Source organism: Gopherus evgoodei, chromosome 1 (assembly GCF_007399415.2).
Source record: "Gopherus evgoodei ecotype Sinaloan lineage chromosome 1, rGopEvg1_v1.p, whole genome shotgun sequence".
NCBI lineage: Eukaryota > Metazoa > Chordata > Testudines > Testudinidae > Gopherus > Gopherus evgoodei.
Window position 1 is genome coordinate 225,410,438 of NC_044322.1, and position 20,751 is coordinate 225,431,188.

The window sequence follows — 20,751 nt, forward strand, 5'->3', positions numbered from 1 at the left end:
TCCAGCTGCCCAGCTCTGAAGACAGCACCAACGTCAGCAGCAATGCAGAAGTAATGGCAGCAGTACTGCAACCCCCACTACAATAACCTTTGTGACTCCACACACATACACACACACACACACACCTCTTTTTTTGGGACAGGAGGGACCCCTATAATTACAGCACTATGAAATTTTAGATTTAAATAGCTAAAATCATGAAAGTTATGATTTTTAAAATCCTATGACTGCAGAATTGACCAAAATGAGCCATGAATTTTGTAGGGCCCTAGCAGATGGTGCTTGTCTGGACAGTTTACAGTGGAAGTAAGTATCACTTTTGGAAGGCTGATGGGAATCCCACAAGATAAGTCTGCATTCTGTGAGCCTGGGAATCAGAAATCCCTGTTGTGCCACTGTCTCTCACTGAGAGTGTGGGTAACTCACCACTCTGTGACTCAGTTTCCCCATCTGTATAGTGAGAGTAATGACACTTGCCTTTGTAAATCACCATGTCATATGCAGATGACATGCATGCACAAGCATGTAGGGATAAAATTAGAAAAACCAAGGCACAAAAAGAGATTAAACTAGCTAGAGACATAAAGGGTAACAAGACAACAGTCTACAAATACTTCAGAAGCAAGAGGAAGACCAAGGACAAGGTAGGACCATTACTCAGTGTGTGTTGAGGGGGAACAATAACAAAAAATGTGGAAATGAAAGAAATGCTAAATGACATTTTTTTTTCAATTTTCACCGGAAAGTTTAGTAGCAATTGGACATCTAACTTAATGAATTACAATGACAATGAGGTAGAATCGGAGGCTAAAATAGGAAAAGAACAAGTTAAAACTACTTAGACAAGTTAGATGTCTTCATGGAGCTGACTGAGGAGATATCTGAGCCATTAGCAATTATCTTTGAAAAGTCATGAAAGACGGGAGAGATTCTAAAGGACTGGAAAAGGGCAAATATAATGCCAATCTATAAAAAGGGAAATAAGGACAACCTGGGGAATTACAGACCAGTCAGTTTAACTTCAGTACCCTGAAAGATAATGGAGCAAATAATTAAGCAGTCAATTTGCAATCACCTATAAGATAATAAGATGATAAGTAACAGTCAGCATGGATTTCTCAAGAACAAATCATGTCAAACCAACCTAATAACTTTCTTTGACTGAGTAACAAGCCTTGTGGATAGCGGGGAACATTGATGGCGGGTATTAGAGGCCAGGGGAGGCTAAGCCTCTCCAAACAGCCGGCCCACTGCCTTTGGAGCATGCTGCCACAGGAAGGGCACCCAGGCCATGGCCCACCCACGCTCCACCTCGAGACCCCCCACTCCCGTTCATCCTCTTCCTCCCTTGGGCCCTGCCCTTGCTCCGCCTCTTCCCATCTCCACTTCATCTGCATGAGGGCCTCAGGGAAGAGAGTGAAGAGGTGCGCATGAGTGGTGAATGGCCAGCTACCTGGCTGGCAGGTGGATGGATGGTGCCTCAAGGGAGCAGGCGAAGAGGTGCAAGTGGTGGGCAGAGATGCCTCAGGGGAGGGAGCCAAGTGGGGCTGGAGGTGGAGCATGGGTGGGGCTTTGGGGTGGAGGATACTGAGAGGGGGTTGGCTGTAGGGTGGGGCCATGGTCCAGCCACGCCCACCCTCCCCAAATGGCGGAGTCACTCACCGCTCATAGGAGGAAGGCAGTAGATATGCTATATCATGACTTTGGTAAGGCTTTTGATACTGTCTTACATGACTCTCTCATAAACAAACTAGGGAAATGCAACCTAGATGGACCTGCTATAAGGTGGGTGCAGAACTAGTTGGAAAACCATTCCCACAGAGTAGTTATCAGTGATGCGGAATCAAGCTGGAAGGGAATAACAAGTGGGGTCCTGCAGGGATTGTTCCTGGATCCGGTTCTGTTCAATATCTTCATTAATGGTTTAGATAATGGCATAGAGAGTGCACTTATAAAGTTTGTGGATGACACCAAGCTGGGAGGGGTTGCAAACGCTTTGGAGGATAGGATTAAAATTCAAAATGATCTGGACAAACTGGAGAAATGATCTGGAGTAAACAGGATGAAATTCAATAAGGACAAATGCAAAGTACTGCACTTAGGAAGGAACAATCAGTGACACACATACAAAATGGGAAATGACTTCCTAGGAAGGAGTACTGTGGAAAGGGATCTGAGAGTCGTAGTGGATTGCAAGCTAAATATGAGACAACAGTGTAACATTGTTACAAAAAGAAGCAAATATCATTCTGAGATGTATTAGCAGGAGTGTTGTAAGCAAGACACAAGAAATCATTCATCCGCTCTACTCCGCTGTGATTAGGCCTCAACTGGAGTATTGTGTCCAGTTCTGGGCACCACATGTCAGGAAAGATGTGGACAAACTGGAGAAAATCCAAAAGAGAGCAACAATCATGATTAAAGGTTTAGAAAACACGACCTATGAGGGAAGACTGAAAAAAATGGGTTTGTTCAGTGTGGAGAAGAGAAGACTGAGAGGGGACATGATAACAGTTTTCAAGTACATAAAAGGTTGTTACAAGGAAGAGGGAGAAAAATTGTCCTTGTTAACCTCTGAGGGTAGGCCAAGAAGCAATGGGCTTAAATTGCAGCAAGGGAGATTTAGGTTGGACATTAGGAAAAACTTCCAAACTATCAGGGTGGTTAAGCACTGGAATAAATTGCCTAGGGAGGTTGTGAGATCTCCATTATTGTCGATTGCTCACAGCAGTTTAGACAAACACCTGTCAGGGATGGTCTAGATAATACTTGGTCCTGCAATGAGGATAGGGGACTGGACTAGATGACACATCGAGGTCCCTTCCAGTCCTATGACTCTATGATTCTAGAAGCTAGTGTGATGTTTCCTGGAGATACCCAGGTTTGTGAGTCACCTCGCCACCACTGGCCCTTAGCATGAGAAAGCCTGGTCTGTACCTGCAAGGTAATGATTCATTTGCACCAGCAGTGCTTGCCAGGGCTGAGCCCTGGTATCTCTGGGCTTGGTGGTTCATAGTCTGGCACCTCTGGACTTGCTGCATCAGTTAGAAAAGATAGATGCCTGCAAGTCACCAGGGCCTGATGGAATGCATCCTAGAATACTCAAGGAGTTAATGGAAGAGGTATCTGAGCCTCTAGCTATTATCTTTGGGAAATCATGGGAGACGGGGGAGATTCCAGAAGACTGGAAGGGGGCAAATATAGTGCCCATATATAAAAAGGGAAATAAAAACAACCCGGGAAACTACAGACCAGTTAGTTTAACTTCTGTGCCAGGGAAGATAATGGAACAGGTAATCAAAGAAATCATCTGCAAACACTTGGAAGGTGGTAAGGTGATAGGGAATAGCCAGCATGGATTTGTAAAGAACAAATCATGTCAAACTAATCTGATAGCGTTCTTTGATAGGATAACGAGCCTTGTGGATAAGGGAGAAACGGTGGATGTGATATACCTAGATTTAGTAAGGCATTTGATACAGTTTCGCATGATATTCTTATAGATAAACTAGGAAAGTACAATTTAGATGGGGCTACTATAAGGTGGGTGCATAACTGGCTGGATAACCGTACTCAGAGAGTAGTTGTTAATGGCTCCCAATCCTGCTGGAAAGGTATAACAAGTGGGGTTCCGCAGGGGTCTGTTTTGGGACCGGTTCTGTTCAATATCTTCATCAACGATTTAGATGTTGGCATAGAAAGTACGCTTATTAAGTTTGCGGACGATACCAAACTGGGAGGGATTGCAACTGCTCTGGAGGACAGGGTCAAAATTCAAAACGATCTGGACAAATTGGAGAAATGGTCTGAGGTAAACAGGATGAAGTTCAATAAAGATAAATGCAAAGTGCTCCACTTAGGAAGGAACAATCAGTTTCACACATACAGAATGGGAAGAGACTGTCTAGGAAGGAGTATGGCAGAAAGAGATCTAGGGGTCATAGTGGACCACAAGCTTAATATGAGTGAACAGTGTGATACTGTTGCAAAAAAAGCAAACATGATTCTGGGATGCATTAACAGGTGTGTTGTAAACAAGACACGAGAAGTCATTCTTCCGCTTTACTCTGCGCTGGTTAGGCCTCAACTGGAGTATTGTGTCCAGTTCTGGGCACCGCATTTCAAGAAAGATGTGGAGAAATTGGAGAGGGTCCAGAGAAGAGCAACAAGAATGATTAAAGGTCTTGAGAACATGACCTATGAAGGAAGGCTGAAGGAATTGGGTTTGTTTAGTTTGGAAAAGAGAAGACTGAGAGGGGACATGATAGCAGTTTTCAGGTATCTAAAAGGGTGTCATCAGGAGGAGGGAGAAAACTTGTTCACCTTAGCCTCTAATGATAGAACAAGAAGCAATGGGCTTAAACTGCAGCAAGGGAGATTTAGGCTGGACATTAGGAAAAAATTCCTAACTGTCAGGGTAGTCAAACACTGGAATAAATTGCCTAGGGAAGTTGTGGAATCTCCATCGCTGGAGATATTTAAGAGTAGGTTAGATAAATGTCTATCGGGAATGGTCTAGACAGTATTTGGTCCTGCCATGAGGGCAGGGGACTGGACTCGATGACCTCTCGAGGTCCCTTCCAGTCCTAGAGTCTATGAGTCTATGAGTTATGAATTTTAAATAATTGCTTGAGCCCCAGCACCTCTTTCATTAAATATTAAGCACTGCTGCCGGGGGTCAGCTCCCAGCTCCACCATTTGTAAGAAAAACAAGCCCTCCATTCTCTGCTCATGTGGACTCCACTGTCCCTGTGCAGGTCAGCAATTGGTACTCACCAATCACTGAGTCCTCCGAGTATCTCCCTGTAGTGCCCCCCCTCATATCCACTGGATGCTCACAGAATTCCCAGATCTGCCATTCCCAAAGGATCAGTGCTGCACAGCTTACCAGCTACCCCATAGGCCACTACAGCTCCACTTAGACACAGCACTTCACTCTGGTTATAGAGAAAGCAAGTGTACGTGTATTTAACAAAGCACAGAGACTGCAGTGAGAGGAAGCAGAAATATTGGAACCAAAGGATTACAGATAAAATAAAATCATAACACACATTCAAGAGTCTAAACTTATCTAACAATGTGCCCTCTTGTCTAGTAAGGTACAGCCAAGCCAAAGGCCTTCCCTTCTCCTGGATGATCGGCTGTTAACTTCAAGGCTTTAAGAATGTAACTTCCTATATCTGTACATAGCTCCTTCCATACTATTCGCACATACATTTCACAAGGATTATGATGAGCAGCGTGACTCAGTAGAGACCCTTACATGACATTCTTTGGTGAACTGATAGGTAAATACCAGACCCAGGGGATCTCCTGCACCCTTATGCCCCCCTGTGCCCTCTGCCAGTTGGCACCACGAGGTACCTGGATCAATGCTAGGCCCTCTGGAGGAGGTTAATGTATTGTATAATGCAGGGGCGGGCAAACTTTTTGGCCTGAGGGCCACATCTGGCTGGGTACATTGCATGCCGGGCCATGAATGTACCAGGCTGGTTAGGGGGTTGGGGTGCAGGAGGAAGTGCGGGGTGTGGGAGGGGGTGTGGGGTGCAGGAAGGGGCTCAAGGCAAGGGGTTGGGGTAGAGAAGGTGTGCAGGGTGTACGAGGGGGCTCAGGGAAGGAGGATGGGATGCAGGAGGCGATGCACAGTGTGGGAGGGGGCTCACGGCAGTGGTGCAGGGAAGGGTGTGGGGTGCAGGAAGGGGCTCAGGGCAGGTGGTTAGGGTGCAGGAAGGTTGTGAGGTGCAGCAGGGGGCTCAGGCCAGGGGTGCGGGGAGGAGTGTGGGAGAGGGCCCAGGACAGGGGGTTGGGATTCCGGAGCAGTGCAGAGTGTGGCAGGGGATTGGGGTGCAGGCAGGGTGCGTCAGGGTGCTCATGGCAGGGAGTCAGGGTGCAGGGTGCAGGAGGAGTTCGAGCTGTGGGCTCCAGCCCGACACAACTTACCTGGAGTGGCTCCAGGGTGCAAATGGCACACACTGGAGCCAGGGCAGGCTCCTTGCCAGCCTGCCCTGGCCCCAGTGCCGCCCCACTCTGGGAAGTGGCTGGCACCATGTCCCTGCTGCCCCTGAGGATGGGGAAGCAGAGGGCTCCGTGCACTGCCCTTGCCTGTGGGTACCTTCCCTGAAGCTCCCATTGGCCGCAGTTCCCTGTTTCCGGACAATGGGAGCTTCAGGGGAGGTACCTACAGGCAAGGGCAGCCTGCAGAGCCCTCTGCCTCCCCTCCCCCAGGGGCCGCAGATATGTCGTGCTGGCTGCTTCTTGGAGAGTTGTGGGGCCTGCAGCACCATGGGGGTGCTAATCCCGTGGGCCAGATCCAAAGCCCTGAGCCGGATCTGGCCCACAGGCTGTAGTTTTCCCATCCCTGGTATAATGTATTACCACTGGGCTCAAAGTTCTGAATGGGCTTCTGTCTCCCCACTTTCTTCTGCCAGCTTCTCATAAATAGCTCCTTGGGGTCTGTGATGGAATATACCCCAGTATTCACATCCCACACACAAGCATAATGATCTACATACCAGGTATGCCTTCTGAGGTATCATCTGAAAACTCATAACTTGCTGGTCAGAATTGTCCTGATAAAACGTGTGTGGCAACCTTTATGTGAGGTTATATGATTCCCCCGACTGATGTTAAGAGTGCATGTTAAAAACTCAGGTAGCATCAAGCCACCCTGTTTTGAACAAAGGTGTGTATCTTTGCTTTAATTTTCAATTGAACAGTAAACAGAGTCATTAAGCAGGAAGGGAAAACAAAGGAAGCTCAAATAAATGAAAACAGACAGCAAGGAACATCCTTCCACTTGGACTGGAAATGTTTTTCAATAGGGGGACTGAAAGTCTAAAATGCAAGGGGAAACATTCCAAGACAACCTCTCTCTCTTCCTGTCTGTTCCTGGCATCACACCTAAGAAGACAAAGGACAATAGTTATTGGACTTTGGGGGAAGAACATCCTGGCCTGAAGACTTTGGTGAATAACCTTGCTGGAAGCATGTGGTGAGAAATTTTGCTTAAATCTAATATAGTTTGTTAACGAAGTACTCGCAAGCTTTTTGTCCTTATTTGTCTTATAATCATTTCTGACCTTTATGCCTCAATACTTGTACTCACTTAAAATCCATTTTTTGTAGTTAATAAACTTGTTTTATTGTTTAATCTAATCCGGTGTGTTTAAACTGAAGTGTGTGGGTAGCTCTATTTAAGATAATAAGATGAGATATTATTCTCTTAAGGGAATAATGGACTAAAAATATTTGAATCATACGGGAGAGGGCTGGGCAGTAGAGGACATACATTACTGGGGGGGAATCTAAGACTGGGGGGCGTGTTGGGGTCATCCTGCAGTGTAACCAAGGCTGTCCCGCCACTGGTCTGAATTGTATCTTGTTGTGTTACAGGTGCCTCACACCAAAAGAAGGTTCACGGCTGAGAATCACTGCCAGAGATAGGCACCTTCCTGCAGCCCAGACTTAGGCACCTATCTCCAAGAGAGGGGCAGAATTTAGCACACCCTCTGTCTTTAGCTATCTTGACAAAGAAGCTGACAAAGGGGACCATTAATGCCCAGTGCAGTGCTGGTTTCTGTGAGGAAAATGACTTTTGTTCACTACAACCCAATGTCCTTGTTATAGCTGTGACATAGGAGTGAAAGGCTCCTTAGTGCAGTCCCCCAAACATCTTCATTTTTCCAGTCTCCTTTGATTTCAGCATGCCAGGTGCAAGTGTTTGGACACCAGTTTTTCCATGTCTCAGTGTTGCTGCCAGCCTGCCGGAGCTGATTTCATAGAGCAGATAAGTCACTCTGGTGTCCAGGGAACTGTCTGTTGTTATTTTTACTTTAATCCCCAGAGAGTGGATTCTGTCAAAGATACACCTGATTACTCATCATGTAATTAATGATTAGCTCTGACTGCCATAGGCTTTGATTGCATGCAGGTGATTGCCAGAGCTCTAGCCACCTTAACGCTGAGGAAACACAATTGAAAGAGGGAGCAATTCTGGTACCCTCGATCTGATGGAGGAAAGTGAGGACCTCCCATGGCTGGGCACTTTGTCAGACATGACCGGCATTGTTTGATGTTACTGCATTCTCCCTTTTGATTGCTTATGATTTTTCTTTTTGTGCTTTAGAAATTATATCACAGTTGATAGGATGTTTGCAGTTGACGATTTAACTTCATCACACAGAAATGCCAGTGAAAGCATCTCCTCAACTGTGTTGTAGAATCACATTTGATAGATCATCCACTTCATGTCCTTGGGGCAGTGCAGAATTGTTCCCCACTACTCATAAATTTCTTGGTAACTTGATTTGCAGGGAATAGAGAGCAAAGCATTGCAGAGAGCTTGTCACTCAGTCTTATTTCTTTAAATGTGCAAACCCCTCATCTCAGTTTACACACTCAGCATAGACTCCATTGTTCACAATCAGAGGGGTAGCCATGTTAGTCTGGATCTGTAAAAGCAGCAAAGTATCCTGTGGCACCTTATAGACTAACAGAAGTTTTGGAGCATGAGCTTTCGTGGGTGAATACCAACTTTGTTGCTATCATAAACCTAGTCCCAGATTTGGACCTTAGCGTCCAAAATATGGGGGTCAGCATGAAAACCTCCAAGCTTAATTACCAGCTTGGACCTGGTAAAGCTGCCACCACCCAAAAAATTAGAGTGTTTTGGGGCACTCTGGTCCCCCCAAAAACCTTCCCTGGGAACTCCAAGACCCAAATCCCTTAAGTCTCACAACAAAGGGAAATAAACCTTTTCCCTTCCCCCCTCCAGGTGTTCCTGGAGAGATACACAGAAGCAAACTCCGTGAATCTAAACAGAGGGAGTCCACCTCTCTATTTTCAGTCCTGGAAACACAAGCACTTCCCTCTTCACCCAGAGGGAATGCAAAGTCAGGCTAGTAAATCTAACACACACAGATTTCCCCTTGACTTCTTCCTCCCACCAATTTCCTGGTGAGCACAGACTCAATTTCCTGGAGTTCCCCACTAAAGAAAAACTCCAACAGGTCTTAAAAAGAAAGCTTTATATAAAAAGAAAGAAAAAGTACATAAAAATGGTCTTTCTGTATTAAGGTGACAAATACAGGGTCAATTGCTTAACAGAATATTGAATAAACAACCTTATTCAAAAAGAATACAATTCAAAGCACTCCAGCAACTATAGACATGTAAATACAAAAAAACATATAAATCACTATCTGATTTTTTGTACTCACAACTGGGAAACAGAAGATTAGAAAGCAGGAAATAGAAATCCCCTCATAGCCGAGAGAGCATACAGGCAGAAGACCAAGAACAAAAGACTTACACACGAACTTCCCTCCACCCAGAGTTGAAAAAATCCTGTTTCCTGATTGGTCCTCTGGTCAGGTGCTTCAGGTTACTTTTTTTTCAGGTGAAAGAGACATTAACCCTTAGCTATCTGTTTATGACAGTTGCATCTGAGGAAGTGGGTATTCACCCACGAAAGCTCATGCTCCAAAACGTCTGTTAGTCTATAAGGTGCCACAGGATTCTTTGCTGCTTTTAATGTTCACAATGTTCATGAAGCAGCAAAGAATCCTGTGGCACCTTATAGATTAACAGACATTTTGGAGCATGAGCTTTCGTGGGTGAATACCCACTTCCTCAGATGCATGTAATGGAAATATCCAGGGGCAGGTATATATATGTGTGCTAGAAAGCAAGCTAGAGATACCGAGGTCAGTTCAATCAGGGAGGATGAGGCCCTGTTCTAGCAGTTGAGGTGTGAAAACCAAGAGAGGAGAAACTGGTTCTGTAATTGGCAAGCCATTCACAGTCTTTGTTCAATGTTCATGAAGTAAAGGTATTTGGCTACTGGGGTTGCACTCACAAAGCTACCATGGATACATTATATGCACTGCAGTTACAATATAATTACTATCTATCTATCTATCCATCTATCCATTCTTCCTTCTCTGTATAACATTTTTAGACATAGGTGCCTAAAAGTAGACTCATAAGTGCATGCACTTCACTAGATGGCCTGATTTTCAGAGCTGCTGAGCTACTGTAGCTCCCCCCGAAGTCAGTGTTACTCAATTTTGGAAAAGTTGGCCTGTTTAGCTATGTCGGTATTTCTAGTGAGCCCCCCTCCACGGCAGCTAGATATCAAATACATGCATTGGATAGCTCAGTACAACACTGTCCAAGTAAGGACCAACTTCTCTGCTCCTCCCTCGATGGAGCTTTATTAAATTGATCTTCCTAGGATCGTGAAAGCTACAACGAAGCTATGTTTCTGTATAGATACATCTGCCCTCAAATCCACTGCACTAATTACACTGTAGCTACAATATCCATGAAACATAACTTTGCTATAGTAATATTTGTTACAGTGAACAATACATGCACTTGTCATATGTCTGTTACTGGAAGAATACCCAATTTAAGGCCCATTTATGTCAATAGTGTGTGTTTTAGCATAGCTACAATGAGTTGGCAATGAATCTATGTATGTTATTTTTACGTTTGACATTATCATTATCATTACATTTGACATTTACATTTTACTTATCTTTGCTCCACTGGTTATGACTGGAAAGAAATTAAGATTTTATTACTTTTTAATAAATAACAAGTTATTCCTCTCTTACAGAAATAGCTATAAAATGATATTATAATTAAATATGAAACAGTATGGAAATTCTCCACTTTAGGCACTGGACAGCAAAATGTCAAAGAGCAGCTCTGGGCTGAGGAGGCCCCACCCCCATGCCTGTGCCAAGCATGCTTTGTTTGGAGGCCGGGAGTCAGCCGGTTCAGCTGGGGGAGGACAGGGCAGGGAGAAGGACCCACTCTGGGAGCTCTGGAGCAGGATGCAATCAGATCCAGACTGAACTGGAGATGGGTAGACAACCTATTGGGTAGTGCTTACTAAGATAAACTGAAGCCTACTGTAGGAAAGAGTGAGGCAGGAAATGACCCAGGGAGGGCATTCCAGAATGAAAGACATTGGACAGATGTCACAGGGCCCTGGGTCAGAACCTGGTAGCATGAGAGGGCTTGGGATCCCCTACCTCTCTCATTATGACCACTATGTGGAGTGACCACCAGAGACCACCACCACTAGGTGGTACATCCCAGACCTGTTCACAGTGCCCTCTGAATATTAATTCATATTCACTGATAAATTTCACACTAGAAACTTCATCAGTAAAAGCCACTGCAAATACTTTTCCATGTATTCACAAAAAAAGGCTTAGTTGGCTCCTCAGGGAGTGTTTCACACTTCCATTCCCCACACATTTTCCTTTTACTTATCCCTGTTTTACACCACTGTATATCTATGGACTGCAATGGAGTTATTCCTGATTTACATTGGTGGAAGTGAGAGAAGCATGAGAGCAATGATGTCCAGTGCATTTGCAGACATACACACATACGCCTACAGACCCACCCAACCATATGTGTACATACTGTGTGTGATGTTACACCCCATATCCCATATTCTTTATGGAAATATGCTTATGATATGGATATGGCATAACTGCGATATATTTTATGCAAGTTGAGTCTTATAAGGTATCATTGGAAAGTTTATAATTTACTGAATGTGATTATCCAATTGTATGCATGTGTAACCCACACAGCTCCTGGATGTGGTGTTCTGTCCCATCTAGCAGCACCGAGACCACTTAGAGCAGGAGTCTCAAACACACAGCCTGCAGGGCTCTTGCGTGTGATCTGCCAAGCTCCCCGTGCCCCCGCCCACCCCTCTGCCTACCTGCGGGATTACCCTCTGTGGCGCTGCAAGCCCCACGCCGCTCTCTGAAGCAGCTGGTAGCATTTCCCTTCGGTCAAGATGGGGGGAAGGGGAAGGAGGCAGAGGGCTCCTGCATTGCCTCCTTCCAGGCACCACCCCCCGCAGCTCCCATTGGCTGGGAACAGGGAACCACGGTCAATGGGAGCTTCACGGGAAGTACCTAGAAGAGCGGCAAGAGCAGCAGATGCAGGGAACCCTGAACCCCTCCTCCCTCCCCCAGGGGTTGCAGGGACATGGTTCCAGCTGCTTTCTGGAATGGAGCGGCGCGGAGCCAGGGGCCAGGGCAGGCAGGGAGACTGCCCTGAGCCCCCTGCCACATCCCACACCCCAACTCCCTACTCTGATCCCCCTGCCACATCCCACACTCCAACCCCCTGCCCTGAGCCCCCTGCCGCATCCCGCACCCCTCCTGCACTCCCTGCCCTGAGCCACCTGCCGCACCCCTCACCCTCTTGCATCCCACTCACCAATGCCCTGTCCTGAATCCCCTGCCACACCCTGCACACCACCTGAACCTCAACTCCCTGCTCTGAGCCCCCACTGCACCCTTCACACTTTCTCACTCCCTGGGGGCAGCATTGGGGTTGGGACTTGGGGAAGGGGTTGGACTGGGGCAGGGAAGGGGTGGGAAGAGGTGGGGCAGGGGCAGGACCTAATGGAAGGGGTGGAGCGAGGGCAGGGCCAGAGGCAGTGGAAGGGGGGGTCAGTGATGCGGCCATCAGTTCAATGCACTAGTCCGCATGTGGCCCTCGTGGTCATTTGAGTTTGAGACCCCTGACTTAGAGTGAGAGTTAAATGAATCTGCTCCACAGCCATAGCTAACAGCCAGTGACTATGTAACAATTACAACTCTGTGTGTATTTGGGAGACACCCACCAGACAACAGGCCCCATCAGCCTCCCATTAAGTGCCTCCTCCCAGTTAATGAACTCCTAGAACAGTATATTAAACGGTACCACATGAATTGCATTTTGAAAATGAACAGACAAACAAAGGCAGTGCTTCCTTAGATTATAGATATTTTATTCAAATGTTATGTTCACAAATGACACAGAAAGGAAAAACCTAGAAATCTATCAAGAGAAAAATAATTGAAACAAATAACCCCAGAGAATAAATCCTCCCTAAGGTCGCTATATATGTAAATGAAAAAATGATTTATGTTTCATTTGGTGAAACAGCATTGGCTGCAGAATAAGCAAGATACTCTTGTGTTAACTGTGATGGAATAAACCCATACACTGAGTCACAGGTGCTAACATGACCCAGTCACTGTACAGCATTAAACATTTAAACATGATTCACTTTTCAAAAGGCTACAAGCTGAACCAATGGGAAGGAAATGGCTTTGAGTAACTAAAATTGAAATGATTAAACATTCTAATGTTAACATCCCACCCCCATGATGGCCTGGTTCAAGACACTCATGGCTTTCAGAGACTGGTTGGCTGCCCAGGCCAGGATACTAGCAGCTATCAGGGATTGGCTGATGTGAGTGCGCTTTTCTGTTGATCATCTTCTACACACAGGCTGAAAACTGGAGTATGGTTCTCACCCAATGAAATTTCTAAGCAAGATGGAATGTTCTGGTGAGAAAAGCAACAGCTGAAGTTAATTTCTTCTCTGGAGGTGGCAGCTTAACATTTGCACTCTAGGATTTAATGGATATGGGAGGAATTCACTGTAACTGCAATCACCTAAAATATTAATTGCTTTAAATCTCATTCAAAATCAGGGCAAATTACAACGGGGTTCCCAGGCATGTTTAATGGTCACAGGGACTCATCATTAGATCTGGTTCAGAGTATTCCAACTAAATGTTTTTTCATCAGAAAGTGCTGATTTGTCAAATATAAAACATTTTGTGGAAACATATCGGTTGTGAAGAAATTTTGCTGGAAATGTCTCTCAGGTCCACCATGGGAAAAAAAACAACAGAAGTGATGGGGGGAGAGGAGGAGACTGAGACCTCACCCCAGAATAGCCAATGGCCTGGTGGTTTGAACATTCCCCTGGGATATAATATACTCAGATTCAAGTCCCTGCTATGTTTCAGTCAGGATGGGGATTTGAGCCTAGGGCCTAGATTACACCTAAAACTGTGGAAAATTTCATACCCTGTGTGACGTACTCAGGTGAAACTATCCCCCACTCGAGATGCAACAAGGTTGATGAAACAATTCTGCTGTTGATAAAACTACTGCCTCTTGAGGGGATAAATTTACCATGGCAACAGAAACCTCCTTTCCGTCACCAGTTACATATCTGCAGAGCTGCCTCTGTGCCTCCGCATTGCTTGTAATGTAGACATAGCCTTGGTATCCCAAAGGAGTGTGTGAGGCTGGGCTGGTGGCTACTTTTGGGAGGGTGCTCTCGCTCACTCTCTTAAAAAGCAGCAAAGAGTCCTTTGGCACCTTATGCATGCATCCGACGAAGTGGGTATTCACCCATGAAAGCTCATGCTCCAATACATCTGTTAGTCTATAAGGTGCCACAGGACTCTTTATCTCTTTTTACAGATCCAGACTAGCACAGCTACCCCTCTGATACTTCCACCTCCTTGTGATTTTCACACAAAAACTGAAAAGGTCTCGGATTTGTTCCAATGCAAAATGAAAACACATCTTGGAATTTCCCATGGGATGGAGATATCATTTATTGGCCAGTTTTTCCCTTCATGCCCTGAATAAGCATTACAGATCATCCTGTGATATGGGTGATTTGGAAAGGAGGGAGGTTTCAGGGGAGTTAAATGAAACATTCAATGGCCCCATTACTGGGAAGGAATATATAAACCACAATCAGACATTGGCAAGGAAAGGAGTTAACCAGCTCTGGTTGGGGGATGGAGAGCTGTTGCTGACAACTCTTTTCCAAGTGTAGATGGGCTCAGAGAGAAGGATGTGCTGTGTAGAGTTGGAAGCTGTGTCTGCAAGGGAGGATCAGGAAGAAGGGTCTCTAGATTGAGGATGGGATGTAAGGAAGGAGAAGAACTGTGGGGTTTCTCTGTCTGGAATTTGTCTAGCCATGTTCTAGAACTTGCTTTGTACTTGGGCTGAGGAAAACCCTGTTGTTTTTGTCCCTTAAAGGGACAGGACACTTTTTACGTTTATGCTGTTTTGCAATAAAGCAAACCACAGAGGTGTTTAAACTTCACCATGATGTGAAAAAAAATTTCTCCTCCAACCAACCAGCCCTTTGATTTCCTCAGGTGCTGAGAGTTTTCCAATAAATGTTTAGCGTTCCCCTGAGCTCTCTTGGAAGTCACAGTGTGTTACAGCTCAGCTGAAGGAGAGAGGCTCTCAGAATCACTGAGCTTTCCAAGGAGGTCAAGGAACTGTCCTGTTCAGACACTTGATTCTGCATGTGACTCTGGATCATTTCTGGATGCATGTTTCCCCTTCCTAAAGTTCTACTGACCTGAAGGATGGACTGGAGTTCAAGAGAATATAGTATTATCCATGGAGAATAGTGCCTGGGCCAATAATCATCTTCATCTTTGTCCTCATCATCAACAAATGTTCTCCAACAGTAGCTATATGCTGAGGAAATGGAGCAAATCAGTCATGTGCAGAAGGAGGTATCAGTGGACTCAGTATACACAAAGGTCAGTCAATCTCAAGGGAACAAGACTAATCTGAGCCATGCAGTAAAAGGGGCCTTGACTCTTCATGGCTCATTTATGGCCCAGCCTCTCCGTTGAGACAAGGGGATCAGCAACTGCCAGCAAGGAGCGAGATTTTAGTGTTTTTGATCTGTACTGCCAGGAACTGGACTGCAAACACCAGCACATTTCACATAGGTCAAAAAATGGCTGGTAGCTACTGGCTTCCAGTCACTGACACTCTGGGGAAAGTTTGAAACCAGAGACCTAAAGGAGAAAAGCTCTGAATCCCATTGCACTATCCCCGAAGACTTGGAGCTAGACTGGAGCCACTGACCTGGAAGTGAAAAGATTCCACAACCTTAGTGGAGCCATCCGTGACCAGGGCTGAATTGGAACTAGTGATCTAGAGGCAAAGTGCCCCATGTCCCATCTCTAGCCCATGTATTCCCCCTAACTCCATGAGTCATTACCTGGGAGGTCCATGACTCGGATGGACACTCCGATGTTCACCAGACTCCTTAGACCCTGACGATTGTTTTCCTCTTTGTGCCAGTAGATCCGTGCTACATAAATAACTAGATTCACATTAGGCTGGTCCTTCAGGAAACCCCTGATTGCCTTGCAGCAGTCCCCACAGGGACTCCAGGACATGTACCAGGTGATGGAGCAGTGGGCAGAAGGATCAGATCTTTCCTTTTTAAAGATATCTTCCAGGAAGTAGATTTCAGCATGCTCTGTGAGGGAGTTATGGCAACAGTTCTGCCACGTTTTTTTGCTACTGCTCCATTTTATTTCATAGAGCAGGTAAGTCTCCTTGGGAAGGACACTTGGGTCATAATTCTCCATAAATGCCTCCTGGGATATCTTCCCCCTGAAACATGAGAGAGATCCCAAGGAGTCACTGACTGCAGCTTAATCACTAAGAGCTTGCCAGGCACAGTAAGTTAAAAGTGAGAGCCATGGAGTAGACAGAGGGACAGATAGATGGAAAGGGGAACTCTCAGAAGGATAGAGGGAAACACAGAGAGAGCAATGGGGGAAAAGAGAGATAGGCAGGGAAGAAGGAGAGTTAAATCTGGTATCACACTGATGAGAGGACAGAGATCTGACTCTTTCCAGCTCCCTCTTTCCCTGTAATCTTGGGAGAATGTAGGTATGGAGCTTTCATTCTCACCCCTGCCTGATGCCTCTGGATACATGATCTGTGGGAAAGAGACTAGAGTCACCTGATGCACAGAGAGAGACACAGGGAAGGCAGACAAACTGAGGTCCCCCCATTGCCTCCTCCCCAAGACCGCATGGCCTACAATTGTTTGTTCTCAATGGACAATTCCTATTCAATACTGCTTAGGAAAGAAACTCCCTGGTAAGGTGCAATGATCAGAGGAGAATGGGGATGAGAAAGGTTCGTCCTGGCCCCAAATATGGCCATTAATTTAACCATGTGTGCATGGGTGAGAATGCCCATTACTTGCTATGGAACAGTGAAATAATAATACTAATAATAATAATGATTATTATGATTATTATGATTATATCTACTACATGTGCATAGCTCATTAAAATCAAGCAGACTCAGGCCGTCTGTTTTCATTTATAAGTGTAAGAGCCTACCAATATTTAATGAACTGCTATTTCCTTTTTAATTTAAATGTGGATTGTCCCATATATGTATTTGAATATAAAATTAATAATCATTATTAATTTTTAAAATTGAGATTTTTCAGCATATATATTTAGGTTATTTCTACTCTGGAACAAAATAAGAGTCCCTTGTTACTTGCACTGAGAACCTGGGAAGCAAAACTAGATAAACTTGGCTCAGGAACATTGAGAACAAACATTTAAAAAAGTAGGACACATTGAAAATGTTCATTTCCTCCTAACCATCGGGAGCTAACATTTAATTAAAAAACCCTCATGTCATAACAATTCCTTGATCAGCAGTTTCTTTGTGCACTGGTTTCATGACACTTTACATTTTCAACTCCAATCTGAGAGCTCATGCAGGGGCCAGCAGAGAATTTCAAAACATGCTCAGCCACACACAAAAACATAGTCAGCTAGGGCCTGATCCAAAGCCCACTGAAACTGTGAAAAGACTCCCCTTGACATCAGTGGGTTTGGATCAGGCCCATAAGGTACACATATGAACGGAGACAGGAGTGGCGGGGGGGTTACACCAATATCATTATTTAGTGACACTGGTGCAAGTTTTTTTAATACAGGTAAGCCTGTACAGACAGACACAAAAACATATGGGTAGACACACACAAAAATCAGACCGGTTTGAGGAAATATGGACCCAACGGGATGTACTAATTACAAAGAAAAACCATTGCTTTAACTCTGATAAAACCAGTATGTATTTCTACTATAACTTGGAACCTAGACTGTCTCCGCTCTGCTGTATTCTCTCACCTTTTGTCTTTGTAAGAAATACCTGTTTAATACCGCTGCAAGAAAACCATTTTCCTGTCAGTGATTTTGTCTGTCTTTACTGACAGGTTAGTAACTAAAAGTAATATATGTTTATAAATACACTCAGAGAGCTAAACAAACCAGAAGTATCTATTAAATATACATATCTTATATATATAGATCAACAGCAGCCATACAGATGCACATACATATATATATATATATGCCCCTAATTTCATATAGGCATGAACACACATAAATGTACACATTTACTGTATAGACATAGAAACACAAATGCCCAGATATATGTATATACTTGCAAACATGTACACAGACATATGTACTACTTTTCCATCTTTACCTCCTTTCCAGCCAGCAGCCATGGCTTTCTCTCACTATAGTCTCCAAGACTATCTTGTGTTACTGGTGCACTTTCGAGTTTCTGTTCTTGAGAACAGAAACCTAAGAGCTTAGAGAAACCAGCTGTACCCAGCCAGTGATTGGTAATTCAGCTCTGCGAGGTTCAGCTCTGAGTGATATGGGGGATGGACCTCAGCACTGATGCAAAATTGTGCTCAGTGAAAATATTTTAATGTATTCTTGTTACGTTAGGTTGTTACAAACTTGGACGGTACATGGGACTTGTAGAATAGTAGCTTCTCTGTTGTTTTATTAAAAGAAGTGTTCAGGATAATCAAGAAACTCATAGGAAATTCTTGCTTTCTCCCAGTAAGACACAGGCACAAAAAGCTGGAAGGGGTTGTCTCCCCTCGTAAAGGAATGTGCAGAAATTCTTTTTCTGGGCTGAGCCAGAAGCGTCTTCTTTTAACCCTTCTCCCTTTCTTGAGCAAAACGTCAGTTTTGAACTCATTCAAGGAATTCCAGCAGTATTCCTATCAAAAACTGATTCCATGGTTAATAAGGTGACCAGACAGTAAATGTGAACAATCAGGACAGGGGGTGGGGGGGTAATAGGAGCCTATATAAGAAAAAGACCCAAAAATCAGGACTGTTCCTATAAAATCGGGACATCTGGTCACCCTAATGGTGAAACACTCTGAAGTCTTCGTTTCATTAAGAATCGATGTGACTAAAACAGTGGAAGTCACATCCCTGAATGGGCATCAAGAGAGACATTTATTAAGTTGTGGCCCCTCCATTTCTCATTTCTCTAGACTATAAAATGTAGTAATTTTGGAAATACATGTACTTGTTGCTCACGAACTTGAAACAGCCCTTTCAGCTCTCAGTGAGAAATTGGAGTTACCACAGGTACCCAGAGGTATGGCAGAAATCAAAGGGAGATGGGCAATATTAAGTGCAGGGGAAGAAATACATCCTTTGCCACAACACTGGCATTGCTCCCTGAGCGGTAAGGCAGTGTAGGACCAGAACTGCCCTTGAAATTCTCCCCCACCCCCTAGAACACACAGAGAGGAGGCACCATGGAGGGCACTTGTGTAGAGAGCACCCTGCAGAGGGCACATGTCAGTTGGCCCAGACAACTAGGCAGAGACTCTGCCATCTATTATGGGACAGGGATCCTCCAGCAGCCTCTAGGGAGGTTTCTTTGTGTGACAGAAGGATACTCATGGGTGGGAGAAGAGAAAGAATTTACTTGAAACTGTGGTTTGTTTCCTTTGACACTCTTCTCTGTGGAGGATGACAATGAGTATGGGAGCAATATCCAGGAGAAAACTCAGTTCCTTGTCCCTGATGACAGCACAGTCACTGGTCACTGATTCCTGGTCTCTGGGCTTCCAGAGGGAAATATTAGAAACACCTTTCCCAACAGCACCCCCTGGGTCTGAGTGATCTGTTTCCATGGCTGATCTACAATACAGTCTGTGCCTGATAAGTTCATGCCACTGTTGAACATTTCATGGAGTCTCTCCTCTAAATTGTCCCCGTGTTCTGAGTGACTCAGGTCCGTCGCTGAACTACAAGAAACAGGCAGTGTCCATTGGAGATATATTTGAATAGTGCGGTTAACTGCTGAAAATATGTAACCAATACCTATGGCAGGGAATACATCACATCTCTCTAGGTGAGACAGATGCATGTATATCTATCATTCTCTATAGAGATAGAAAGATAATCACATACCTTTATTTGCTATTTTTCTCACTGTCTCTGATATGATGGGATAGTATTAAAATGGAAAAAACTCAATGATGGTTATGAAGGAGATTAGAGAGACACAATGGCAGATAGTGAACAGTCAGTATGAAAGTTTTAAAGTTCACTTAAATAGCTGAAAGCTAAGAAATAAAAATGATGACACGATGACAAAGTGCCAGGTTTAATTTTTAAAGCAAATTTTACTTAACATTTTCTACTGATGCCCAGGCAAATTTCGGTGTATGCAGAGCCCGGCCCTTCTATGGTGACAATGAATACAGGATGTCAAGTAACACACAGACTGAAACAATTGTAACCCTTCTGCCCCTCTGAGTTGGCAGCAACAAGGGCCGGGTTCAGTATCCAGGGGTTCCGTTTCAGTAACACAATGCATAACCGGCTCGAGCCCCCAGCCAGTGACCTGGGACACTCACATACCACATCCCCCTTGGTGCCTCTTGGAGGCAATACTTCCCCTCTCGCAAGCACGGAGTCTGAGTGTAGCAAAATCTTTTTAATAAAGGAAGGAATCAATGCGGCATCCCATTGGAGAAACACCACAAACAGGGTTATAACACAAACCATAAACAAAAATCCACCTCCAAGTACGTTTGGCACTGTCCTTTTTCCCCTTAGGGTTTTAAGTCCAATCACCCCAAAGTCAAACAACCCAAAAGTCTCTGGTCAATGCCACCCCAGAGTTCGAGAGTTTATCTGTAGAGGTCCCTCCCCCCAGCCTGGATAGAAAGGGGCACCTTACGTGGTCCTGGGCCAACTGCCCTGCCTCTCCATGGGTTCTGCTTCTGCCTTCTCC

The 20,751-nt window shown here is 44.9% G+C and overlaps 1 protein-coding gene across 2 annotated transcripts; it reads right to left on the reverse strand.

Annotated features, from left to right (window-relative positions):
• Nucleotides 1-12,790: 12,790 nt before the first annotated feature.
• Nucleotides 12,791-18,261, reverse strand: LOC115637112 (C->U-editing enzyme APOBEC-1-like). Of its 2 annotated transcripts, XM_030538034.1 has the most exons (5): nt 18,178-18,256; nt 16,570-16,597; nt 15,866-16,266; nt 15,209-15,330; nt 12,791-13,374 (listed from the first exon to the last, which is right to left on the reverse strand). In XM_030538034.1, the coding sequence occupies exons 1-5, from the start codon at nt 18,197-18,199 to the stop codon at nt 13,264-13,266; spliced, it is 684 nt and encodes a 227-aa protein (XP_030393894.1). In that variant the 5' UTR covers nt 18,200-18,256; the 3' UTR covers nt 12,791-13,263. The 2 variants fall into 2 exon arrangements, with proteins under 2 accessions (XP_030393894.1, XP_030393902.1); XM_030538042.1 differs by lacking the exon at nt 16,570-16,597 and having other exon boundaries at nt 18,178-18,261.
• Nucleotides 18,262-20,751: the final 2,490 nt, after the last annotated feature.

What these genes read in the sequence shown, in the direction of transcription:
- LOC115637112 (XM_030538034.1), bottom strand. Translation starts at nt 18,199, where the DNA reads ATGGCTGCTGGCTGGAAAGGAG. An exon ending in TCCAGAGGCATCAGGCAGGG is followed by an intron (nt 16,267 to 16,569) that starts GTGAGAATGAAA and finishes CTCATGTTTCAG; the next exon opens with GGGGAAGATATCCCAGGAGG. An exon ending in CCGAGTCATGGACCTCCCAG is followed by an intron (nt 15,331 to 15,865) that starts GTAATGACTCAT and finishes CCATTTCCTCAG; the next exon opens with CATATAGCTACTGTTGGAGA.